General features: G+C 47.4%; 5 protein-coding genes across 5 annotated transcripts; 2 read left to right on the forward strand and 3 right to left on the reverse strand.

The window, feature by feature from the left end:
* Nucleotides 1-9: 9 nt before the first annotated feature.
* Nucleotides 10-11,863, reverse strand: RhiXN_00822 (RNA-dependent RNA polymerase; the record flags this gene model as incomplete). The annotated part of the gene is made up of 31 exons (XM_043320641.1): nt 10-1,039; nt 1,099-1,242; nt 1,298-1,376; nt 1,433-1,813; nt 1,864-2,013; nt 2,158-2,388; nt 2,452-2,573; nt 2,629-2,717; nt 2,776-3,117; nt 3,176-3,715; nt 3,772-4,097; nt 4,157-4,315; nt 4,377-4,519; nt 4,812-5,711; nt 5,762-5,905; nt 5,956-6,034; nt 6,091-6,471; nt 6,521-6,757; nt 6,808-6,957; nt 7,026-7,222; nt 7,276-7,364; nt 7,414-7,761; nt 7,818-8,330; nt 8,380-8,705; nt 8,748-8,915; nt 9,563-9,590; nt 9,656-9,800; nt 9,851-10,531; nt 10,580-11,576; nt 11,625-11,754; nt 11,804-11,863. The coding sequence occupies 31 exons, from the start codon at nt 11,861-11,863 to the stop codon at nt 10-12; spliced, it is 9,309 nt and encodes a 3,102-aa protein (XP_043179653.1).
* A 311-nt stretch (nt 11,864-12,174) lies between these two features.
* On the forward strand, nt 12,175-12,921 carry RhiXN_00823 (small nuclear ribonucleoprotein Sm D2; the record flags this gene model as incomplete). Its single annotated transcript, XM_043320642.1, has 6 exons — nt 12,175-12,322; nt 12,414-12,568; nt 12,622-12,642; nt 12,698-12,774; nt 12,832-12,851; nt 12,902-12,921. 6 exons carry the CDS (start codon nt 12,175-12,177, stop codon nt 12,919-12,921), a joined length of 441 nt encoding a protein of 146 aa, XP_043179654.1.
* Nucleotides 12,922-13,537: 616 nt separating this feature from the next.
* Nucleotides 13,538-16,550, forward strand: RhiXN_00824 (atypical/RIO/RIO1 protein kinase; the record flags this gene model as incomplete). Its single annotated transcript, XM_043320643.1, has 12 exons — nt 13,538-13,994; nt 14,046-14,231; nt 14,515-14,585; nt 14,638-14,779; nt 14,832-14,929; nt 14,975-15,066; nt 15,115-15,235; nt 15,290-15,378; nt 15,428-15,553; nt 15,615-15,683; nt 15,735-15,918; nt 15,984-16,550. 12 exons carry the CDS (start codon nt 13,538-13,540, stop codon nt 16,548-16,550), a joined length of 2,202 nt encoding a protein of 733 aa, XP_043179655.1.
* Nucleotides 16,551-16,806: 256 nt separating this feature from the next.
* On the reverse strand, nt 16,807-18,466 carry RhiXN_00825 (uncharacterized protein; the record flags this gene model as incomplete). Its single annotated transcript, XM_043320644.1, has 6 exons — nt 16,807-16,938; nt 16,999-17,067; nt 17,130-17,322; nt 17,385-18,191; nt 18,254-18,366; nt 18,419-18,466. 6 exons carry the CDS (start codon nt 18,464-18,466, stop codon nt 16,807-16,809), a joined length of 1,362 nt encoding a protein of 453 aa, XP_043179656.1.
* A 757-nt stretch (nt 18,467-19,223) lies between these two features.
* On the reverse strand, nt 19,224-21,620 carry RhiXN_00826 (glycine cleavage system H protein, mitochondrial; the record flags this gene model as incomplete). The annotated part of the gene is made up of 8 exons (XM_043320645.1): nt 19,224-19,306; nt 19,360-20,021; nt 20,868-20,920; nt 20,978-21,015; nt 21,071-21,158; nt 21,223-21,266; nt 21,323-21,472; nt 21,524-21,620. The coding sequence occupies 8 exons, from the start codon at nt 21,618-21,620 to the stop codon at nt 19,224-19,226; spliced, it is 1,215 nt and encodes a 404-aa protein (XP_043179657.1).
* Nucleotides 21,621-21,641: the final 21 nt, after the last annotated feature.

Consider the following 21,641-nt stretch of genomic DNA (forward strand, 5'->3'; position numbering starts at 1 on the left):
TCAGCTAGTTCACGCGCGCACACGCCGGTCTCGATTCCTTTGACCAATCGCATCCACCGCATCCAACACATTCCCAAGCGCCAGCAGCCCAAAACTCTTCCTCCCAAATGCCTCGCAATTCGCCTTGGCCACCTGATACGCCGCCCAACTCCTCCCCGCCCAGTCTTCAAGCGAATCTCCTTCCGGCCCACGCAACACATCCCGCACATTCTGGACCAATATCGCCGACGCGTTCCGCATCTCCGATATCCGGTCTTGTCGCTTTCGCCGCTGCGACGTCCGTTCGAGGATCGTACCTGCCACCACTTCTTCTTCGGACAGGGTCGAGCGCGGCGCAAGCGCGTAGTCGTTGCAGATCCGAACCAATTCGTGGGTGTATTCGCTCAAGAGCCCGGCGGCTTCGACGAGGTCGTTTCGCGGGGTGCTGGTGGTCTCGCTAATGCGGGTGCGGGTTCGGATGTGTTGAGCGAGCAAATCTCGAATTCGGCGCGTCATGTAGTCGTATTGGCTCTGTTCGAGGGGCCGGGCAATCAACTCCACGTCAAGGAGTTCAGGGCCGAACGTTACGTCCGGATGCGTTCCTCCCGCTCGGAGCTCGTCCCCTAACTGAATATCACGGTACAAGTGTCCTAAAGCCCGGTCGCTCGTGTACACCGTGTCCTGGGCCCCTCGGCGACCTCGAATCTCCCCGGCATCCCAGTCGGGTTTTGCTCGACCTGGGAGAGGGAGCTCTCCAAACACGACGGGTGTTCCCGATTTCTGAAAATCGACCGCCTTGTTGTGAAGTTCGGCTAGCTTCAGACAGTCTGGGTCGTTTACGCCGAGAGGACGTTCGTCGGCCAGCCGTAAATGGCGGAGCGCGACCATACCGAGCATATCCGAGTTGATATAGTCGCATATAAAATCTGTGACGTCGTCGATGGTGGCTTCTCTGTTTTGGATCATGCGCTTGGTTGCGGGCGGGTACTCGGCTGGAGGGTGTATAACTCGCGGAGCGAGCTGGGGTACTTTTGTGAGGTTGATGAGATCGTAAAGGTCGCTGTATGCGGGGTTGATTGTAAGGAAATTGGACTATAAGGTAGTAGTAGCGGTACTGACCCATCGAGGTCACCTCCACCTAAGAAATTAGGTAGAGGGCGATCACCTTGACACGAAAATACAATGGTATTTTCGAGGGGCTCTATATCGAATGGTGATCCTGGAGGTGGCCTCCCTATCGCAGTGACTACTTGTACATCTCCGCTATCGGAGCCGCATTAGAACATATCTATGAGTTAATTTACATATGGCTACTTACGGGTGGATCACCGGTGAACGAGTAACCAGAAAAGGCCCTTCAAGATAGATAGGGCTCTGGTCCCTATCTCGTACACAGGCTGTGGACCGTTTTATTAAGTTCGTAGCTAATTATGATAAGAACGACAGTACCAACCGTATATCTCCTGGGGCTCGAGATAATCAAATTCATCCGCGATACCAACTAGTTTCCAAGAATGAGGGACAGGGATCCTAGCATGGTGCTTGAGATCTCGGAGAATGTCGGCTTCAGCGTCCTTGAGCACGGTATTTAGCCCAAGGGACTCGAGTTGCCCCAGATCTACTTCTAGTTTCTCCATTTTTAGTAAAAGAGACGGAATCTTATATGAATCCCCAAGGCCATAGATCTCGAGGGCCCTCGCAGCACTTGAAAAAGACCGCATAGCAGCCTTTGTATCTTCCTCCGCCTTGCGTTGTAATCCAAGAAAGGCTTCAATGGGCACTTGACTGCCAGTGTCGAGGAGCATAATAAGTGGCCTGTTGAGGAAGCACGGCCCTGGTTATGAACTAAGCTTGTGTACTTTGGCGAGAGAGAAATAGGCTTACCAGGTCGATCAAATGCTCGGGAGACTTCGACGTCGAGAGAGCGTGAAGAGAACTTATCCATCGATCTACGAACGCATACAACAGAGCCTTCCAAGCGGTAGTCGATCGCAAGCATCCCTTTGTACCCTCCGAGGCGAACTTGGTATGATGCTGGGACAAAATATGGTCATTTACCTCGGAGTCTTACCAATGCTCTCCACATTTGTTCAGCAAACTCGGGTGATATTGTCCCTACACCTACAGTAATATCTCTATCGTAAGAATTAGGTCAGATAGTTTTAATTCACTGATTACCATCTGTAAAACAATATCCGTTTCGCTCAATATCATTGATAGCAATGACTTTGTCAGCTGGCACGGTGACTGATAGGTCTGTCGATGAAAATGCCTGTCCGATTCGAGCACCCATACGAGCGGGGCACTGAATGTCCCGGGAAAAGTCACCGATAGCGGTGATGATAGTGCTTGCGTTCTGAAGCCCATGCTGGGGATCGTTAAAAGGGTGAACAAACCACACTGTATGTGCTGTTTCGGGACATGTTTGATTTTAATTCCCACAGAACAAGCAGGATGCGTGGAGGAACTTACACTTTAGAGATGAATTCGAGTATCCCAGATACTCAAAACGTCGCCCAGCAATTTTTAGACCTCTTTTCAAGTACTTCCCTACCCGCTCTCGGACGAATTGTGGGCCATTCACGTCGGGATCCCTATAGTGAATTCAGCTTCAGCCCATGCGTTGTAATCCAAGGGGTTGGCGCTCACCATTTCAGTTGTCCTTTTTCTTCATCTGTGAAGCGGACACGAATAAAATGGTCCCAGTTGCCCGGAAACATACGCAGTACGCGATTGAGCTAGACGCATGTGCGCGAGTTAAATATAGCACTCGATTGGTTTCCAGTTTCTGCGTACCTGTTCTGGGACCGGGCCTTCCAGTAGAACCCGAGTTGGGGTGACGATGGCGTGGAGGCAAGGAAAATCTCCATTGCTGTTGTTGTCCCTGGTTTGTCTCAGTCTTGGAACAGGTGCGATAGGGTGCCTAATAGTAACAGCTGCGCGCTCGAGGCATTCTGAAACAGAAGGTGGGTCTTCCCAGCTTTCGCCTCGGTCCAAAACTTCCAACCGGGCAATGAAGTCCAGCAGCACTGTATAAACTTGAGAGATTGGTAGGCTTTCAACAAGCCTATCGATCGTAGGCATTATCGAAGCGAACTCCTCTGGGTTGATTAGCACATCCATGAGAATGCGCGAGAGCTGGTACATGACAAGATTAGTTACTGGGGGAAGGGGGAGAGGCAATATAAATGGACACCTGAAAGGCCACTTTCCATTCTTTCCCTTCGATCCACCTTTGAAGGGACTCAATAGAGGTTCCGGAGAACATGTTTGATTGCGTAAAGTAGATGGGGCTGTTGTGGATCCGTCGATGTGTTGTAGCGGGCTTGTAGAGTCGTTTGAATGTTACGGCCCGGTCGTGGGTCAATCGAACCAGGAGGTTTCGCGAGACGAATTTTGCGATTTTACTATGTTCGCAGTCGAAAGTAAGTGACGAGAGTCTGTTTCGCCGGCTAGGCTGGCCAGGAGATAATATTTGCAGGATTCCTGTCATGGTTTCAGCAGACTCGTAGGAAACGGGAGAGTTCAATTGGAATAATATCATGCTACTGGAGCGCCCTGGGTCAGTGTCGAAGGTGATCTTATATAGATCGGAATACCGAAACTTGATATAGTAGTTTGTGCTGCTCTGTAGTGAACCCAGGAAAGGTAGACTTCCATTGGTAGGTCCGGCCTTGATAACAGTAATTTCTAATAAAATGATGCGATTGGAGTCATCGATGTATAGGTCGATAGTCTGAAACCTTATTCTGTTAGACCGTTCATTATATATGCCATATGGGAAGGAAATACCCGGACATCTGAGCTAGCGCTCATATCTACCGAGTACTCGGACAGAAAAGCCCCGCTTCTTTGGATGTAGCCTTGATTGAAGCCGGCGATCCTAATTCGCTGGGAGAGATTCACATCTTCTCCACGAGTGGCTAGTTTTTCTCGTTCATCTTGAGGGCTCCTATACGGTGTGCTGCGAAGCCTATCCACAATACTACGGTTCACATGGTGCCTGGACCTTGTTACCAATATATTATACCCCTTAACCGAAATTCTTCCATGTGCATATTCCCCATAATTTGCGAGAAATTCACTTCCGAGTTGCTCGTAAGGGAGGGTAAGCGTGCCTGTTTGATTCTTGGATGAATTACAAACATAGTATATGGTAAACTAGTTGCTATCCTACCTATCCTGTTGCGAGCTGGTTTAGATTGCACAATAAAGCGAAAGTCGAAATTTATTGGCTCTGAAGATAAACGCGAAAAACTTCCCCCATGAAGTACGCTTGCAATCGACGATTGCACATCTTCTTGGCGTGCGCTAGGTGGTATACCGCGTATAAAAACTGTAGCCGCTCATCAGGACACGATATGGAACCACGTTAACAAATAAAATGTATGACATACGCTCCATGTATGGGTGTCTGCAAGTGTCGAGGTCACAACGGTGGTGGGAAGCTGGCGTTGAGCCACGAGCAGCGATCTTTATAAGTGTAGCCACATCAAGATGTGCAAAGTCATGTGCCTTTCCTGGTATAGCTGCCTCGTGGCTACAATCACGTGAGTAGAAAACTTGCAGAGCCCCGGACACCGCTTTATGACTATCTCTGGTTCATAATAGTAATTGAAAACGGTATTAAACATATAACATACTTTCAAGTCTCACACAAAAATATCAATGGCAGTTTCTTTATCGATTTTTGCTCAAATACATAGTGAAAAGTTATTTGATTCCTATTGTTTCATCGTATCAAATCCCGTTGTGTCATCGATTCCATCGCCTCGAAAGCGTTCCCGAGTGCTAGGAGTCCAAAACTCTTCCTGCCGAATTCATCAGATAACATGGATACTTGATACGCCGCCCAACTTCTCAGCATCCAATCCTCGGGGTCTGATTCGCCCGTCTCCATACCTCGAAGTATATCCCGGACGTTTGCTACCAGAGCTGAAGAAGCCGTACGCATCTCGGATATCATATCCCGACGTCGACGCCTCTGGGAAGTAAGCTCAAGGATAGTACCTGCTACAACCTCTTCTTCCGATATGATCGAGCGTGGAGTAAGAGCATACGTATTGCATATACGAGTGAGCTCTCCGACGTATTCTTCCAGTAACTCGACTGATTCGATGAAGTAGTTTTCAGGGACGTCATCAACATGGATGTAACGCGCAAGAGAATTGCGCAAGTAATGCGAAATAGGGTCAAACCTATTGCGAGGAAGAGGATGCGCATGAATTCTCGGATTAAGGTCGGTACCAAAACGTGTAGTCGGATGAGTTCCTTGGTGAGAAAGCTTTTCCTCAGACAGCCGAATGGCGCGGTAGAGGTGACCCAATGCGCGCTGGCTCGGGTACACCTCGTCTCGTGTGCTTCGGAATCCTAACTCACCAGCATCCCAGTCAGGACGGGGCATTCTCCCAGAGCGTGGCATATCAGAAGAGGCCACAGGAGTGCCAGACTTGGGGAAGTCAACCGCCCTACTATGAAGCTCGGCAAGTTTAAGGCAATCAGGGTCATTGACCCCCGAAGCACGAAAATCCGCCAGTTTGAGATGCTGTGTTGATATAATGCCAACCATATCTGATGTGATAAAATCACATATAAAATCTTTCACGTCATCCATAGTACAGGATCGCCCTTCGATACGCTTTTTGGGAGCAGGTGGATATTCTGCAGGTTCAGCGAGTACTTGAGGGGTAAGGTCCGGCCAGGCCGTTAAGTTTATAAGATCATAAAGATCACTATATGCGTTGTTACCACGCGGTTTCGACGTCCTGTGTATTGTACTCACCCATCAAGATCCCCTCCTCCTAAGCAACTTGGAAGCGATCGTTGGCCTTTGCATGAGAAAACCACAGTATTTGGTAGAGGCTCTTTATCAAAAGGACTGCCTGTGGGTGGCCTTCCAATAGCACGAACCACTTGAACGTCACCCCTTGAGCGACATTAGCGTTGTATTCCTAGCGAGATTAACGTAACACTCACGGATGAATGGCTGGCGATCGTGTGATCAGATATGGCCCTTCCAGGTATATTGGTCCTTGGTTTTTATCACGCAAACACGCTGAAAATGGATTGTATAACATCAGAAATACACGAAGGGTCTTGTAAGAGACTCACCATAAACCTCTCCTTCTTCCAGGAAACCAAACTCATCTGCGATTCCAACCAATTTCCAGGATTCGGGGACGGGTATTCTGGCGCGGTGTTTCAGCTCTCGAAGAATATCTGTCTCGGCGTTTTTGAGGATAGTCTTTATCCCAAGGCTATTGCAATATTCGGCCTCTATTCCAATGTTCTGCAGCCTGGTGAATAGAGACGGAAGCTTGAACGATGCACCAAGCCCGTGCATCTCAAGAAGCTCGGCAACGGTGTCAAAGCAGCGCATTGATTGACGGGTATCCCTGACTGCTCGGTGCTGCAACGCCAGGAAGATATCGGTTTGGACCCTATTTGCAGTCTCAAGGATCATGATAAGAGGACGATTCAAAAAGCATCGACCTATAAATACCAGTAAGGAAAATATAATATCATGCGAGTACAAACTTACCAGGTCGATCAAATGCCCTAGCAACTTCAACATCCAACGAAGGCGAGTCAAATTTATCCATGGACTTTCGCACGCATATAACAGAGCCTTCGAGCCTATGGTCTATCGCCAGCATCCCTTTGTGACCTCCTAGACGCACTTGGTATGCCGCAGGTAAAAAATATGATCTTCGTTTTCGGAGTTTGTTAAGTGAACGCCATATCATCTTTGCTACTTCAGGCGAGATCATGCCAACCCCTGATACAAATATTTCAACATTCTGCACAGCATCGAAACATTACTCTCACCATCAGTAAATATTGAATCATTTCGTTCAATATCTGGGATTGGAAGAATCTCTTCAACGCTAACACTGATAGATAAATCCGTGGAGGAAAATGCTTGCGCGATTCTCGCACCCATACGAGCTGGATATTGGCCATCTCTAGAAAAGTCACCTAAGGCCGCAATAATGGTTCGTGCATCCTGGCGCCCGCGTTCCGGGTGATCGAATGGTCGGACAAACCACACGGTATGCCCTGTGAGATGGAATCGTAAATCGTAATCGCAAAGGAGGGCGGAACTTGATGGATTAACTCGCCTTTCAAAGCCGATGAAGAATACGCAAGATATTCAAAGTGCCTCCCAGCAATAGTGAGACCATTTTTGAGCACCCCACCAACACGACTCTTAACAAAACGCGGAATATCAACTTCTTGGTCTCTAAGTCGTACTTCAATATAATGAACTTCGTATGAATATCGTAAAGGACTGACGCTCGAAACGGGGACTGCTCTTCATCTGTGAAGCGCACTCGTAAAAAGTGGTTCCAGTGATCGGGATACATCCGCAGGACTCGATTCAACTAGAATTCTATAAGTAATGAAACATATACGATTTCTGAGTTGGTGTACCTGTTCAGGATTCGGACCTTCGAGGGTGACGCGGGTAGGTGTTACGACGACATGAAGGCACGGAAAGTCGCCATCAACCCCCTGTCTCCGAGATGTTCGTAATCTTGAAGTCAGAGTTGGGCGCCGGGACTTTTGGAGCGCGTTCTGAAGACATTCAAGTACGGTTGCTTCTTCCCTACTTTCCTCTTTCTCCTGTCTTCTGTTCAAAATTTCGAGTCGACTGACAAAATCCAACAAGACTTTGATAACGTGTTCTGTGCGTGACGTCCTCACCAATTCTTCGATCATCGGCCGAACAGACATGTATTCCTGGGGGTTTAGTAGGCCATTGGAGAGGATTTTTTGTAACTGCGACGGGAGGTTTTCTTAGCACATTTCAATCATTCAGCCTAGTTTGACCATACCTGAAAGGCCACTTCCCATTTGTGTCTTTGGATCCATCGCTTAAGCTCAGCAATAGTAGCAGGCCCAAAGATATTGGACAGACTAAGCTGTATGCGTTTCTTCCAAGGTTTAGAAATACGGGCAAGCTCAGCTAATTTCTCGAAATCCTTGGCTGCGGGCCTCGATAAATGTACCAATATGGTGTTGGATATATATTTGGCTAGTTTTTCATGTTCACCAAAGGGAAGGCAGGTAATCCGATAACGTGTATAACGTCTCTCTGTAGGATTGAATATATCCAAGTGGCGGAGCTCAGTGAGCATCGATTCCTTCGCCTCGTAAGAGACCGATGTGCGTAGTCGAAAGAGAAGTTTGCTAGTATCAGAATGATTATCAAAAATGATGTCTTCGATGTCTGAATATCGAAATCTGATGTAGAAGGCGTCCACTTCCAGGTTCACGTCCGAGTCCGAGTCCATGGCTAATGTAATAATGATATTTCGATTAGTGTCATCGAAGTGCAAGGATAACTCCTACAAAATAAATGTGAGCCGACTTATCCCGGGACCTAAATCAACGGACCTTGATACTGCTCCCTAGATTGATTGAGTATTCAGAAGAGAAAGCAGAATCGGAGTTACGTTTTATCCACCCTTGCTCGATTCTCGAGAGTAGAACCTTAGCCGAGAGCTGCTCAGCCCTCTCAGCCAATCTTCTCTCGGCCTCGCTTTGTGGGTCGCGATATTTTGTCCTAAGAAGCCGTGCAACAACATCCTGTCTTAGGTCTTTCTTCGACTTAGCAACGAAAATTTGGCGACTATTCACGATTAGTTGAGCTGGACCTGAGTAACGCCGGATGAATTCTTCAGCTATTTCTACTTGAGGAAGAGTAAGGGTGCCTGCCCTACCTGTAAGCTAACTTCATCGAGTCAAGGTAACTGTGTACGAACCAGTGCCTCCATGGGAGAATCCTCCTCCACGTTTGTTACGGTGCATTTGAAAGTCGAAATTGATAGGCTCCGATCCAAACTGCGCGAAATCACCACCATGAAGGGCATTAGATAGGGCGAGCTGTACATCTTCGATTCGTGCACTAAATGCGATGTTTCTCAAAAAACCTGACAGGGAAGCAGAATAAGATAGAGGTTTGATTGTGAAAGTTATTAGGCACCCACACTCCATTGCGACTTTATGTCTGGGGCCCCGTGTTATGACTTAAGCTGGAGGGGCGAGATACGAATCAGTCCCGAGTGGCTAGAATATATAGCTCCGAGCCACTACGAGGAACGGTGATGAGCGGAATAAGGAATGATGATTTGATCCCCGATGGACCATCCTCATTGGCTAGTTGAGTCGATTTTGGAGATCACATAGTATACCAGAGTACCTATCACGGATATCAGTTTATTTGTTTCGAGGTTGGTAGTATCCGGAAAGAGGTATAGAACAATCGATTGATAGGAAGCAACACCGGCTATTAAGTGGCTTTAAAGGAGGCGTCATCCATTGACCGCTAACTGACTGTGGAGCCACGCTTTTTGATGGCGCTTAGGTCGCTTTTATCAGTAAATCCCCATTTTCTCCTTTTCTCGGACAGATTTGACGATTCTGAGAACGGACATCTCTGCGCGTCGAGCCTTTACATCTGTATATACATTTTGTTTTATCCCATTCGGCTTTGTTTTGGCTGCGCACTCCTTTGATTGCGACCGCTTAGCTCAGCATACGAGAGAAACTCGGTGGCAGTCCATGCGCGCAAGCTTACTAACATAGTCCGGGGGCCTACTGACCGACTGAAATTATGTTCCAAGTTGAAAGAGCGATTGAAAATAAGAATTTAATTGTTTGTTGTATGTACATAGTTAGGAGCAATCTCGTCGTACGGAATATGTGCTGGGGTCTCTTGGTGATGTTTGAATATCGTTGTAGCCCACGCAGCAGCTTGGGACCCGTCCATACCATGGTCATATCCATTGGCAAAACGTTGAGAACGAGCAGCGAACCTAATGAAAAAGTGAACAACCAACTAAAGTAGAGTTATAAGGTGGCATACTTGCGCATCGATAAAATTGGGGGTGATTCTAATGCCTTTAGTGCGTTCTCCTTCAACTTTTTTGAGCTACTATTAGGGGGATTATCTCGATAGTCTCTTTTTGCGTATCCCCAGACTTGCTCTATCATACTCAGCTCACAGTGGTACTTTGGGAGAAATACCACTTCAGTTCCCAGCTCTCGAGCAGCCTCTTGTAAGCCTGATTCACAATTATTGAAATCTGGCTGGTTCATCATTACCCGACGACAGCAACAGTCAGTCTTCCCTGGTTCACATCCCTTCGTGCAAACTGCGTTCAAATCGGCAAGATGACCGAGACTGCGCTCTTGAAGAATCCACAACATTCCCTTGAAACGATTGGGTTCGTTTGGGTCATAGAACTCCTGGGGTGAGCCGTCTGGGAGAAAACCATTCTCCATTCTCACAAACACGCGTTTGTCGTCCTTGTCCTTGTAGTAAGGCCAGTCCAGAAGCGGACCCTTGGGCATTCCATAAGCGGAAAGTGAGGAAAGCGAGCGTTTCGTGTGCGAAGGAGCATTGTCGTACACAAATATGTGAGTGAACTGGGGGAAGTGTTCGTTGACAATTTTGACAGCATCCTCTAGTTGAAGAATGACACGGTCGTTTGTAAACCATCCATCTTTGTCGCCCCCGGGAAACATTGTTACTCTCGCAGATTCACTAGATTCATTGTGAGTTTCAAGCAATACACATTCCACTGCAACTTACCCATTCGGTCCACGCAACCACCCAAACTCTGCACACACAAAGTCGGCCACCATTAAACTACACCCCTCTCCTTTCTTGTGTGGTACTGGGCTTTCTCCAACAAAGACCCATCGAACTTTACGACGATTGTTTGCGTAAAAAATTGTCTCGTCGTGAAACCACAAAATAATGGGTTTCTTGCCAGGTAGTAATCGCAATGGACGTGTAGGATCTTCAACACCATCCCGATTATAAATTATTCGCCGCCGCTCGATTTTCTTCAGGAAAGGTATGTATACCTTTTGCCGGTATTCAACTACATCTTGTTGTTTGTGACCGTCAAAGTATTGGCCCACAGGTTCAGATTGCCAAGAAAAACCAGCCCAAGAGAGCCAGCGTTGTGCTGTTCGAAGACTAATCTTTTTCTTGATGTCCAGTGTTTTCCAAACCTCTGGATCAGACAGAAAGTCCACCACATCCTGTGCACCCGCCAACTTCCCAGCTTTCTGTAAGTGAAGCCTGATTGCAGATGACACATCCTCATCCTCCAGTGTGGATACGTTCCACCAACCTCGGATATTCCCAGGTAAGTCACCATAATTGATGAGTTGACGGGTCCATTTACGGATTGTTCGGGCATATGTATCTCTTCGATTATGCATACGTGCTGCATCCTTGGATGCCTGAATAAATTTCTTTCCTTTTGGCTCAGCCTCAAGGAATTGGTTCAGACAGGCTTGTATTGCAGTGTATTGCTCAGCAGTGATCCGGTCCAGGTCTTTGTACTTGTATCCACCTGATGGAAGTTGGGTCCGGCGTGCAGAATCAAGTGTGGCAAGTGCTGTCTGCGCTTGGGCAACAGTTGGTGGGCGGTAATAACTAAGTTCCCATGGGAGTTCTCCACTGCTAGAGCCAGAGTCGGAATCTCCTTCAGAATCAGAAGAGTCAGAGTCAAAAGAATTGGGGGAATTGGGATAAGCTGGAGGATGATCCAGTTCGGAGCCACAGGGGTCAGGGGCTGCTCCAGTAAGTCATTTAATTTGCATAATCTGCTTAAAGAGCCAACCTATATAGACTACATCCACTCCTAGTCTGCAGAGTGATGTCTCAGAGTCATTGTACAAGTCCAGTGGCTTGAATACACTTTTGTTGTTGTTGTCTTCATTGTCAAAATGAGCTGTTTTTATACGTTTTTGCTACCATGATATCAAAATAAAATTCATAAGATCTATTTGACACACTTACATTGGCCCTGGCCTTTTCAAGAGCCTGTAATTGCTGCCTTTTTTTATTGCTGATAGTCATTGGGAAGTATGGTTGCTCACTCAATCTAGTTAGCGGTCCCCCGGACTGTGTTAGTAAGCTTGCGCGCATGGACTGCCACCGAGTTTCTCTCGTATGCTGAGCTAAGCGGTCGCAATCAAAGGAGTGCGCAGCCAAAACAAAGCCGAATGGGATAAAACAAAATGTATATACAGATGTAAAGGCTCGACGCGCAGAGATGTCCGTTCTCAGAATCGTCAAATCTGTCCGAGAAAAGGAGAAAATGGGGATTTACTGATAAAAGCGACCTAAGCGCCATCAAAAAGCGTGGCTCCACAGTCAGTTAGCGGTCAATGGATGACGCCTCCTTTAGCACTAGTCTGGCGCTTGGAGGCGAGAGTTCGAATTCGAGGCGCGTTCCACATGCGAAGGGACCCCTGACACCCTTAGCACTCTCGACTTTGACCTCCACTTGCCCAAAATCAACACAAAATGAGGCACGTAAGCTACTTCGTAAAATGGCAGAAAACTAACGCTAGTATATTTTGGCACAGTCAATACGCCCACGTTCCTAAGTCTGAATTGTCCGAAGCGGAGATTCGTCAATTAGAGGAGCACGAAATTAGCCAAGGACCGTTGTCGGTGTTGCAGCAGTCGGTACGCAACCACACCCAGGTTTTGATTTCTCTTCGAAACAACAAGAAACTTCTTGCTCGAGTAAAAGCATTTGATAGGCACAGTAATATGGTGTGTTGCGGAGGTGTTACCCTGATACCACGCGTCTGACGAACATCTTGTAGGTTCTAGAAAATGTTAAAGAGGTTGGCTTGCGTCACGTTTGAGCTTGACGAAAGAATCTTCTAATTTTATTTTAAGATGTGGACTGAGACTCAAAAGGGTAAGAATGGAAAAACGGTCAACAAAGACCGGTTCATTAGCAAGATGTTCCTTCGGTAAGTGGATTGATCTCACCTGTGGTATCTTGTTACTAATATTGCTCCCGCCTTTAGTGGAGATTCGGTCATTCTTAGTGAGTGTGAATTCTTTCCGGCGTGCCTGTTATCACTGACATGGTTCCAGTTTTGAGGAACACTGCCTGATGTGCTCATAATATCCATCGCCTTTCTGTACGTTATCTAATGTCGATTACACGTTCATGTCACAATATCAACTGGTTGTACCCCACATTCCGGAACGCCCTACGGCAGACCAACGTACGATAGTAAAATACGACCCCGTACAAAGCTGGCCCTACTTAGGCCAAATAGGAGGTTTCGCGTGTATGGTAGCCTGGTGCACCTGCAAACACCTCCGAGTCTCTCCGAGTTCATTTCGACGCGTCGAGACCTGCGGAGCATCTCACCGGTAAACAGCGGTCTATTCGAATATGGGAACGGCGTGGACATTAATTCGAAGATAATCGTAACTTTTTATTGTTTAAGGAGCATGGGAGATGCATTCGGTGGCGCGTATCGGCATAGTCCGAGAACGCAAGCCCGCAGCCTCGTTTGTTCAAGCGTAACCCGCCCGCCCGAAACCAGCCAAAATTCATATAATACACAACACCACACACGAGCAAACTTCAGGATCATCCCCCACCTTTAAAATGCCCCAACGAAATCGACCGGCAAGCCCTCTCTTAGACTACCGTAGCTACGACCACGCATTTTGATTCGCTTGAACCACCCTTAATCCACTAGGAACCCATACTACGCCATGTCGTCTCATGTGCTCCGTTCTAAATCTGCGCCTACCACAAAACCACTTTCGGCGCATTTTATTCCCAAAAATGTCTCATTCTCTTCTCTCGAGGCGAACCAACCTTCCAGACATATTCAAGGTCCGAAAGTGGAGTCAAATATGTTCGACGAATCGGAGGAACTATATCGATCACCTATAGAGTCACCACTCACACAACGAGTCGAAGCATTCAACCTTTCAGGGGGATTCTTTCCGTCTCAAGCTCACGAGTACGAATGGGCCTCTTCCAGCAACATTTCACATGGAGAAGAGAACCCAGGAGCACTGAGCCATAGTCCTCACTCAGCTTACAGCTCCTTACCAGCAACTCCTGGAGCCAACTTGATTCACCGCCCATTACCGGACGAACTGGACCTTATGGCCACTGAAACTATTCGATCCGAAGACAAAATGGGAGTTCTTAAGCTTACCGGTGAGTATAAGCTGGATTGTTGATCTCGGCTGAGCTGAACATACACTCTAGCTCGTGGTTTATCTTCTTTACTATTGGGTACCAGTGACGACAAGCCATCACGGGAGTTTACCTCTCACACAGAACCCTTGAGCGAAGATTCATTATATTCTTCTATCCGTGCACGAAGACTGGAAGCAACCACCCCTCAAGAGGAACAAGCTCATTTCGGAGAGCTCTTTTTCGGTCCACAGCCAGGTCAGACAATTGATCGACCTCATGGCTGGTCAGAATACCTGGGACGTTTTATATAGCACCTCTTTCATCTAGTACATGTACATCATCTCATTTTCATGTTATTTAATACATATTTTTTGTTCCAATTTTATTTTGATCTTATCTTATCTAACAAGGTGCCGATCACCGGGACAGTGTGGACCCTTAGCGCAACTAAATTTCTGAACCGCCCCAGGTTCGCTGGGCAACACCGATATCAGCACCAACACATTATATCTACAACCATACAATTAACCAAATCTAGGCCTCAAAATGAAGCTTGATGCGACGGATCTAAGATACATCACCAATGAGGAGTTCCGAGTTTTAACAGCGGTGAGTGAGAAGTCTATGCATTCACCAGCACGGTCTGATGATTCCTGTGCAGGTAGAAATGGGATCCAAAAATCACGAAGTTGTTCCATCGTCTTTAGTAGCTCAGATCTCGGGGCTAAGAAATGGTGGTATAAATAAACTATTGGGACAGCTAGCGCAGAGGAATCTCATTGCGCGAGTCCAAAACACAAAGTGTACGTCTAAAGAGCCACTGGATCTCATCACCACTCACGTATATGCATTCAGACGATGGATATCGGCTAACTTATGGAGGGTACGATTATCTTGCCTTGCGGGCGTTCTCCAAAAGGGACACCATTCATGCGGTGGGCAATCAGATTGGAGTAGGCAAGGAAAGCGGTGAGCTTTTTATCTCATTGTCATGTTAGTTCGGGGCGGCTAGAGCACCCACTAAATCCCGCTTAGACATATACGTCGCTTCAGATACCGATGGAGAACAAATGGTACTAAAGATCCATAGGTATGCTAAAGTCTCTTGTACTCGAATTTATTTGACGCAATGGCCCAGATTGGGGCGTGTGTCATTTCGTGCAGTCAAGGAGAAACGTGACTACATGGGTAAGCGTAAATCCGCGAGCTGGATGTACCTCAGCCGGCTAGGTGCGAAGAAAGAATGGGAGTTTATGAAGGTAGGTTTGATGTGAGACTTGCGGAAGAGCCTAGTTTGATGTAATCATGGACAGGTGTTACACGAGAATGGCTTCCCTATCCCAAAGCCCATCGATTATGCAAGACATTGTATACTTATGGAACTGATAGATGCATATCCACTGTAAGCGCAGCCGATAGCCCCTCGGATGAACACACTAATTTGTGTATAGGCGACAGATTGCATCACATCCCAACCCGGGATCACTATACAGTTCCCTGATGGATGTGATCGTCAGGTTTGCAAAAGCTGGGCTTATTCACGGCGATTACAATGAGTTTAATATTCTAATCAGACGGTGCGACATCATTTGGAAGAGCGAATCCTCAATTCTGTGCTAATCTGTCGCTTCCTGCCAGTGAGACTGGGGAGCCAGTCGTTATTGATTTCCCACAGATGGTTTCGACGCGACACACTAATGCGGAGTGGTGAGATGCTCCCTATTTTATCTTGATTAAATAATTGATCTGTCTGTTAAGGTATTTTAACCGTGATGTGGAGTGCATCCGACGGTTCTTTAGGCGAAGATTTGCATATGAGAGTGCTGTCTACCCTCGTTTTTCAAAAACAGTCACCGAGAGCGAGAGTGAAGAGGGATTCCGCCTCGACGTTGTCGTTGCTGCAAGTGGTTTCAGCGGGAAAGAAATGAAGACACTAGACGAGGTGCGCTGTGTTCATCAGTGCCTTGAATTCGATGCCGAACTCACCCCCTCACCCCCTCATTAAAGTATATGGAGTCTAGGCTAGGCGAAGATGTCGAAAGTTCTGAGCAGGAAGGTTCTGAGCAGGAAGGTTTTGAGCAGGAAAACTCTGAACTAGAAAGCGATGAGGAATCTGAGCCGGATGACGATGGCAATGAGTCACCTAACTTTAGGCAGGTCCGGCCAGCCGCCCAGGACCATGTTACACGTCAAGAGCGACGGCGCATCTTGGATACACCACTGTCCGATACAGGAGAGGATCGAGATTTAACCACAAGGTTACCCGTCGAGTCCCTGACAATTAAAGACGATGCCGATGGCAATCGGATTCTCGGCGCGACCCAGTCTAAGACTTTGGGTGGCTCCAGGACCTTTGTGGGTGGCGATGGTTCGGAGGGTGATGTGCCACAGGTTGTGCCTAAAAAGCCTACATCCGTTGTACGAAGCCTTGTTTCGTCAACGCTCGAGAAGGAGCGCCGCCAAAATTCCAAGCACCATAACAAACGGGGTACTGCAAAAGTCGGGAGAGCCAAGGGACATAAAGGGAAACAGAATCTCCGAGTCAGGGCGGACAGTTTGGGTGTTTGGGATTAGCTGGTAGGCCTCAGTCATCGTGTAAATATTTACGACATGTTTGAGTATGCGAAGGAATTCCTGAATTTAATAATACAACATCGAACTTCCAGAGATTTCGTGCATCCTCTTCACCCCATGCGCACGCATGAGATAACCGAGGATACAAGAAATATACAAATCAAATATACAAAGAGTCACGTTTGTCGAGAAAAAATCAGAGAATTCATACTGAATGGCGAACCGGAGCCCCAACTGTACAGCATATACACGACTACTACTTGCGGCGATGAGTGCATACCGTGACGGGAGCTGCCGAAAGCGGGGAGTTATCATCACCCTCTTCTATAAAGTAGCCGCTGCTCACGCTACGCGAAGAATCATCGCATGATTGGCGGAGGGAATAAATCTATAAAAAGTAGGTAATGAATGAGATAGAAGCTTCCCCCACAAGCCAGCATTGTGTTACCTCTTTTTGAGTTTCGATTAATTTCGCCCTCAGGTTTTCGAGTTCGCGTTGCAAAGAAGAGATAAGGATCTACAATTAAATGCCCTTGAATCAAATATTTTGCTATTGAGAACAACCCATAATCGGCTCACCCGTGCTGCCTTGGAGTCTAGCTCTCCCTCTTTGGACGCCTGTCTAGACGCCTGCATCGGGTCTCCGCCTAAAATGTCCACCTGGTGCACAAGAGATGACGCAGCTCGCTCATAGAAATCTCTTTGAAGCCGGATTCGCTCGTATGCTGCCTTGTACTTGGCCGAGGCATCTTGGCCTTCTCTGGAACCATCACTGCATCCAATCATTCGATTCAAAAGGTTCCGGAGGCCGGATAATCAATCAAAGCTGCTGACCTTGTTGGGGTAAGTTTGTCCCGGCAACCTTTCGAAGAACCCATCCGGGCTCGGGAGCGCTCAGTTTGTTCAACTTGTTGACATTGTTGGGCGTGTAGCATGATTCCAACTCGACGGCGTACTGCATTGGTCGAGCCGATTCCGTGTCGCTGTGGGCTCGCGGGTTCTTGGATCGGCGGAGCTTGTGACGAATTGGGTGTATGCGCGGTAGGCGAGGCACTGTAGGGCGGAGAAATAGCGAACGAGCTGGCGCTTTGTTCGGCTCCTTGATTATAGATGTTGTCGTGAGTTTCGTGGACGGAGTAGCTATAGGGGTGTTCGGAACCAACAACACTACCTCGTCCATTGTCGTATGTAGCGTAAGATGAGGGCTGGCTGTTGTACAACGATTGTGCTTGGGGTGTGTTCGAGTGCTCAGAATGAGTTGGTTCCGGACCTCCGCTAGAGTGATAGCCACCATCAAAGGCCGTAGAATAGCTGTTATCCAACCCAGTTTGATCTTGCCTCGCCGGAGGATGGTGGTATTGTGTCGATATGAACGAAGCACTTGGGTAATTTGACTCTGAAGGTATCTTGACTGCGTGACCATACGAAGATGTTTGGGGATGAGGGCTAGAGAACGAGTTTGGGAGCGCAATCGAATCAGTGTATGATGAAGGGCAATAATTCCCAGTGTTAGCGTAAGGTGACACGTTTGTTGGAGAACTTCGCGATGGAGAGCGTGACGGCAGATGCTCTTGGGATGTTGGTGAGGAGGTAAGCAAAGGCTGAAATGGTGATTGTACAGGAGCGGTAGCAAACGTGCATCTGTCCGACGCGCATGTCGATGCAAAGTTAACATTGTGATGGGTCACAGAGGGGACGCATACCCAGGCCAACTACCGTTCGAGGGGTCCCTATACGCGAAGTTGGATGTCGTGCTATGCTGCACAAATGAGTCCGTCGTTTCCAGGGGTTGCGTGGTGTCCCCCCAATACTGACCCTAAAGTGGAGCGTTGCGACACCACAGCATTGGAACACATACATAGACCTACCTGTTCAGTTAAACGGTACGAGCGCGCTTGAGCAACATAAATCGACATTGCTCGGGGCTTGGAAATAGAATAAGGGCTGGGTGCGTGTGAGGAACATGGATAGGATCTCATAGTGGAGGCTTAAAATGGTGGTAGCAAGAGGATCCTTGGACAGACCGACGTCTTCGGAGGGGGATTATAAGGTAAATGATACATGTGAAAATTATTTACTGCAACTCCGTTTGTCTGGGCCAGGCCCCTAAATATAATATTGCATTCTATCATATTACGGGTATGCAAGCTAGTTCTGGGGACTTCTTCGCTCCTGTAATTGAACGCTGCAGATCATAAGCCAGGCACTGGTGGGTTTCGTGGTTGATTCAATATATCCATATAGAGCCGGAAGGACTGTCAAACGACTGCGCGGAGATTACGGTGGATTTATCAGCGTATTAGCTTTTAAGACTCCAAGGGCATATCATGAATCGACCAGTCATATTCCGTCATAGTCTACATTTAATACAACAGCTGCTAAATTACTGACACTCGAATAAGAACAGAAGCAAGGGTACATCACATAGAATTTTGGGAGCCACGCCCGACGTGGTAGAAAGCTCGATTATCGGTATTGAACAAACGACCTGCATAGGCTAATGGATCAACAAAAAGAAAAAAGTTCAACGAACGATCATCTGAACAAACTATGGCGTTATGGACTTGACAGCAATGTAGAGTTGCCCCAACCAATCGTTGCGCAAGTTTCTTTAACATACATAAATGAATGCTCGTTCTATGGATAGTAGAAGAGAATTGACGCACTTTCAGTTCAAGATGCTTCCTCGGTAGTAAATTTATGTTTCTCCCTTGCAGCATATTCCGTCATCCCCTTGCCGCTACCAGTAACGCCAACTAGTATTTGAAATGAATACAAGTCATTATATACGATTAACGTGAGTACTCACCTCGGCCGTGTGGATTGTCCGGAGTTCTGAATATACTATTGCCCTGCACACCAGCAATAGCCACACCTTTTTTCTCGGATTTCTTTGCGAATTTTTGCCAGGCGGCCTGCTTATTGTTTTGCTCCTTGGCTTTTTGGGCGCGAACCTCGAGTTTCTTTTCGTTCTTCTTTTTCTTGCGCTCGCGTTCGGCCTCTTCCTCCGGAGACAACTTGCGCTTATTCATCATAGCGTTGTGACCGCGATAGCCACCGGCAGGCATTGGTTTCACCGATGGTGCATCGACGAGCTCGGTGGAGTTATAACCCTTGAACACGATCGAGAATACACGTCGTTCGTCAGATCCACCCACTGATATAATCCGGGCAGGATACCATTGACCATCACCAGAGTATTTTGCAAGGCATTCGTCGCCAGCTTGCAACGAGGCTGCGGGAGTTGCCGGTTGTTTGCGGTTGTTGGTTGAGCTGGCAGGGGCACTCGTGGCAGAGCCAGAGGCCGTAGGAGTAGATGTTTCTTGCGTAAGGGCTGCCTCGGTCAGGGAAATGAGCTCCTTGAGCTCCGAACGCAAAGACGTCAGCTCTTCATTATCAGGATCCGATGCAAGAGCAACTTCGACTTGCGAAAGCTGGACCTGGTATGTCTCCAATTCTTTTCGGTCCATCCTTTATATGAAAAAGTATGAAATCTAAAATACGGCAAGTGGAGTGAGAAGTGGTCGGGGTGGTCGTTCAAACTAGGCCCGGACAGCCACCCACCTGTACATTTGACATTCACACGTGACCACGCAATACCATTGGATTTGGTCCCACCCATATCATCCACCACCACCATCGACTATGTCTCGTATGTTTGGCGCTTCTGCGCAAAACATAGCTCGCTCTTGTCGTACCCGCCTGAACATCTCGGCCCAGCTACCTGAAGTCCGTCGAAATGCTTCAGGAGGAGTTCATTACAATCAGCCAACGGGCTATTTGTTCGGAGAAAAGGCAGGTCCAGATGATTGTTCTGAAAGTATTAGGCCCTAACCATTGCGCACATAATTAACAGCCCCCTCCACCTGGCCAAAGACGTAAAAAAGAGGACTGGGAATTCCTCTGGTATGCGGGTATGTTTGGCGGCATGATCTTCGGTGGGGTGTTATTATATTATAAACCAGATACAAGGTATGTAATTCACCCTACTATTCTTGAGCTTGACTTATGACCGTTCTGTCCCAGCATTCAAACCTGGGCTTTGAGGGAAGCCAAAGAACGCATGGAGGCTCGTGGGGAGAAGATTGAATACAAGCCCTCGTAATCCCGCATGTCCACTTTCTAAATTCCAATGTATTTCGATGACCTTTGATTTGACTTGACGAGTAACAAAAAACACTGCCCGTTATTCTCTTTCAGATCTCGTTGCTAAATACGAACTGATGTATTTAGACGCGCTTGCATGATACAGTTGAGTGTGTCTGCTAATTTCAAAGTTTCGCTGCCTGTGGAGAGGCGGGCGGCCATTCACCTTACGAACCCTCCTGACAAAACTTCTTGTATTGTTCTTCCGTGTAAAGCTTCTCGATCTACCCAGCTCGGAGTTAGATATAAATTTACGAGTGCTATTTTAGGTAAATCATTACCTCGGATGGGTCCGATACCTCGATTTTACAAAGCCAGCCTGCAACATGGATGTCAACTAATGTACCACTATCTCCGAATGAATTTGTCCCCACCTTCGCTCTCTGGGGACTCATTTAATAAAGAAGGTTTTCCTTCTAATGCAGAGTTGAGCTCCTTGATGGTCCCAGATACTGGAGCATACTATCACAAATATCACACTAACTCAGATGCTGTGTGGTGCTGCTGCGAGAGAACGCAAGCTTACAATATCACTGGCGGCCTTGACACTTTCAACAGCTCCAAGAGAATCTGGGGAAATGTAGAATATAATGGGAGCAACTTGACCAAATTTGGAGCAAACACACCTCCAATCTCCACCGTCGTACCCTTGCTCGCGAGTTCGACAAACACGACATCTCCCAACTGTGACTGAGCATATTTAGTGATAGAAATTGTCCCGATTTTGGTCTCAGAATCATAAGAGATCCACTCGTGATCCTTGGTGTATCGTTTGGCTGGAAATACTTCAATTTCGGAATTGATTGGATATCGTAGTCCATACTTACTCACAATCGTCCGGGCAAACACAGTCGAACGAGGAATTATATGAGGCCTTACAAGGCTAGTGGCACGAAATGGGGATGCGTAGATGGCACGGTACATGTTTATGGATTGGTCGGTGAA

Source organism: Rhizoctonia solani, chromosome 4 (genome assembly GCF_016906535.1).
Source record: "Rhizoctonia solani chromosome 4, complete sequence".
Taxonomy (NCBI): domain Eukaryota; kingdom Fungi; phylum Basidiomycota; class Agaricomycetes; order Cantharellales; family Ceratobasidiaceae; genus Rhizoctonia; species Rhizoctonia solani.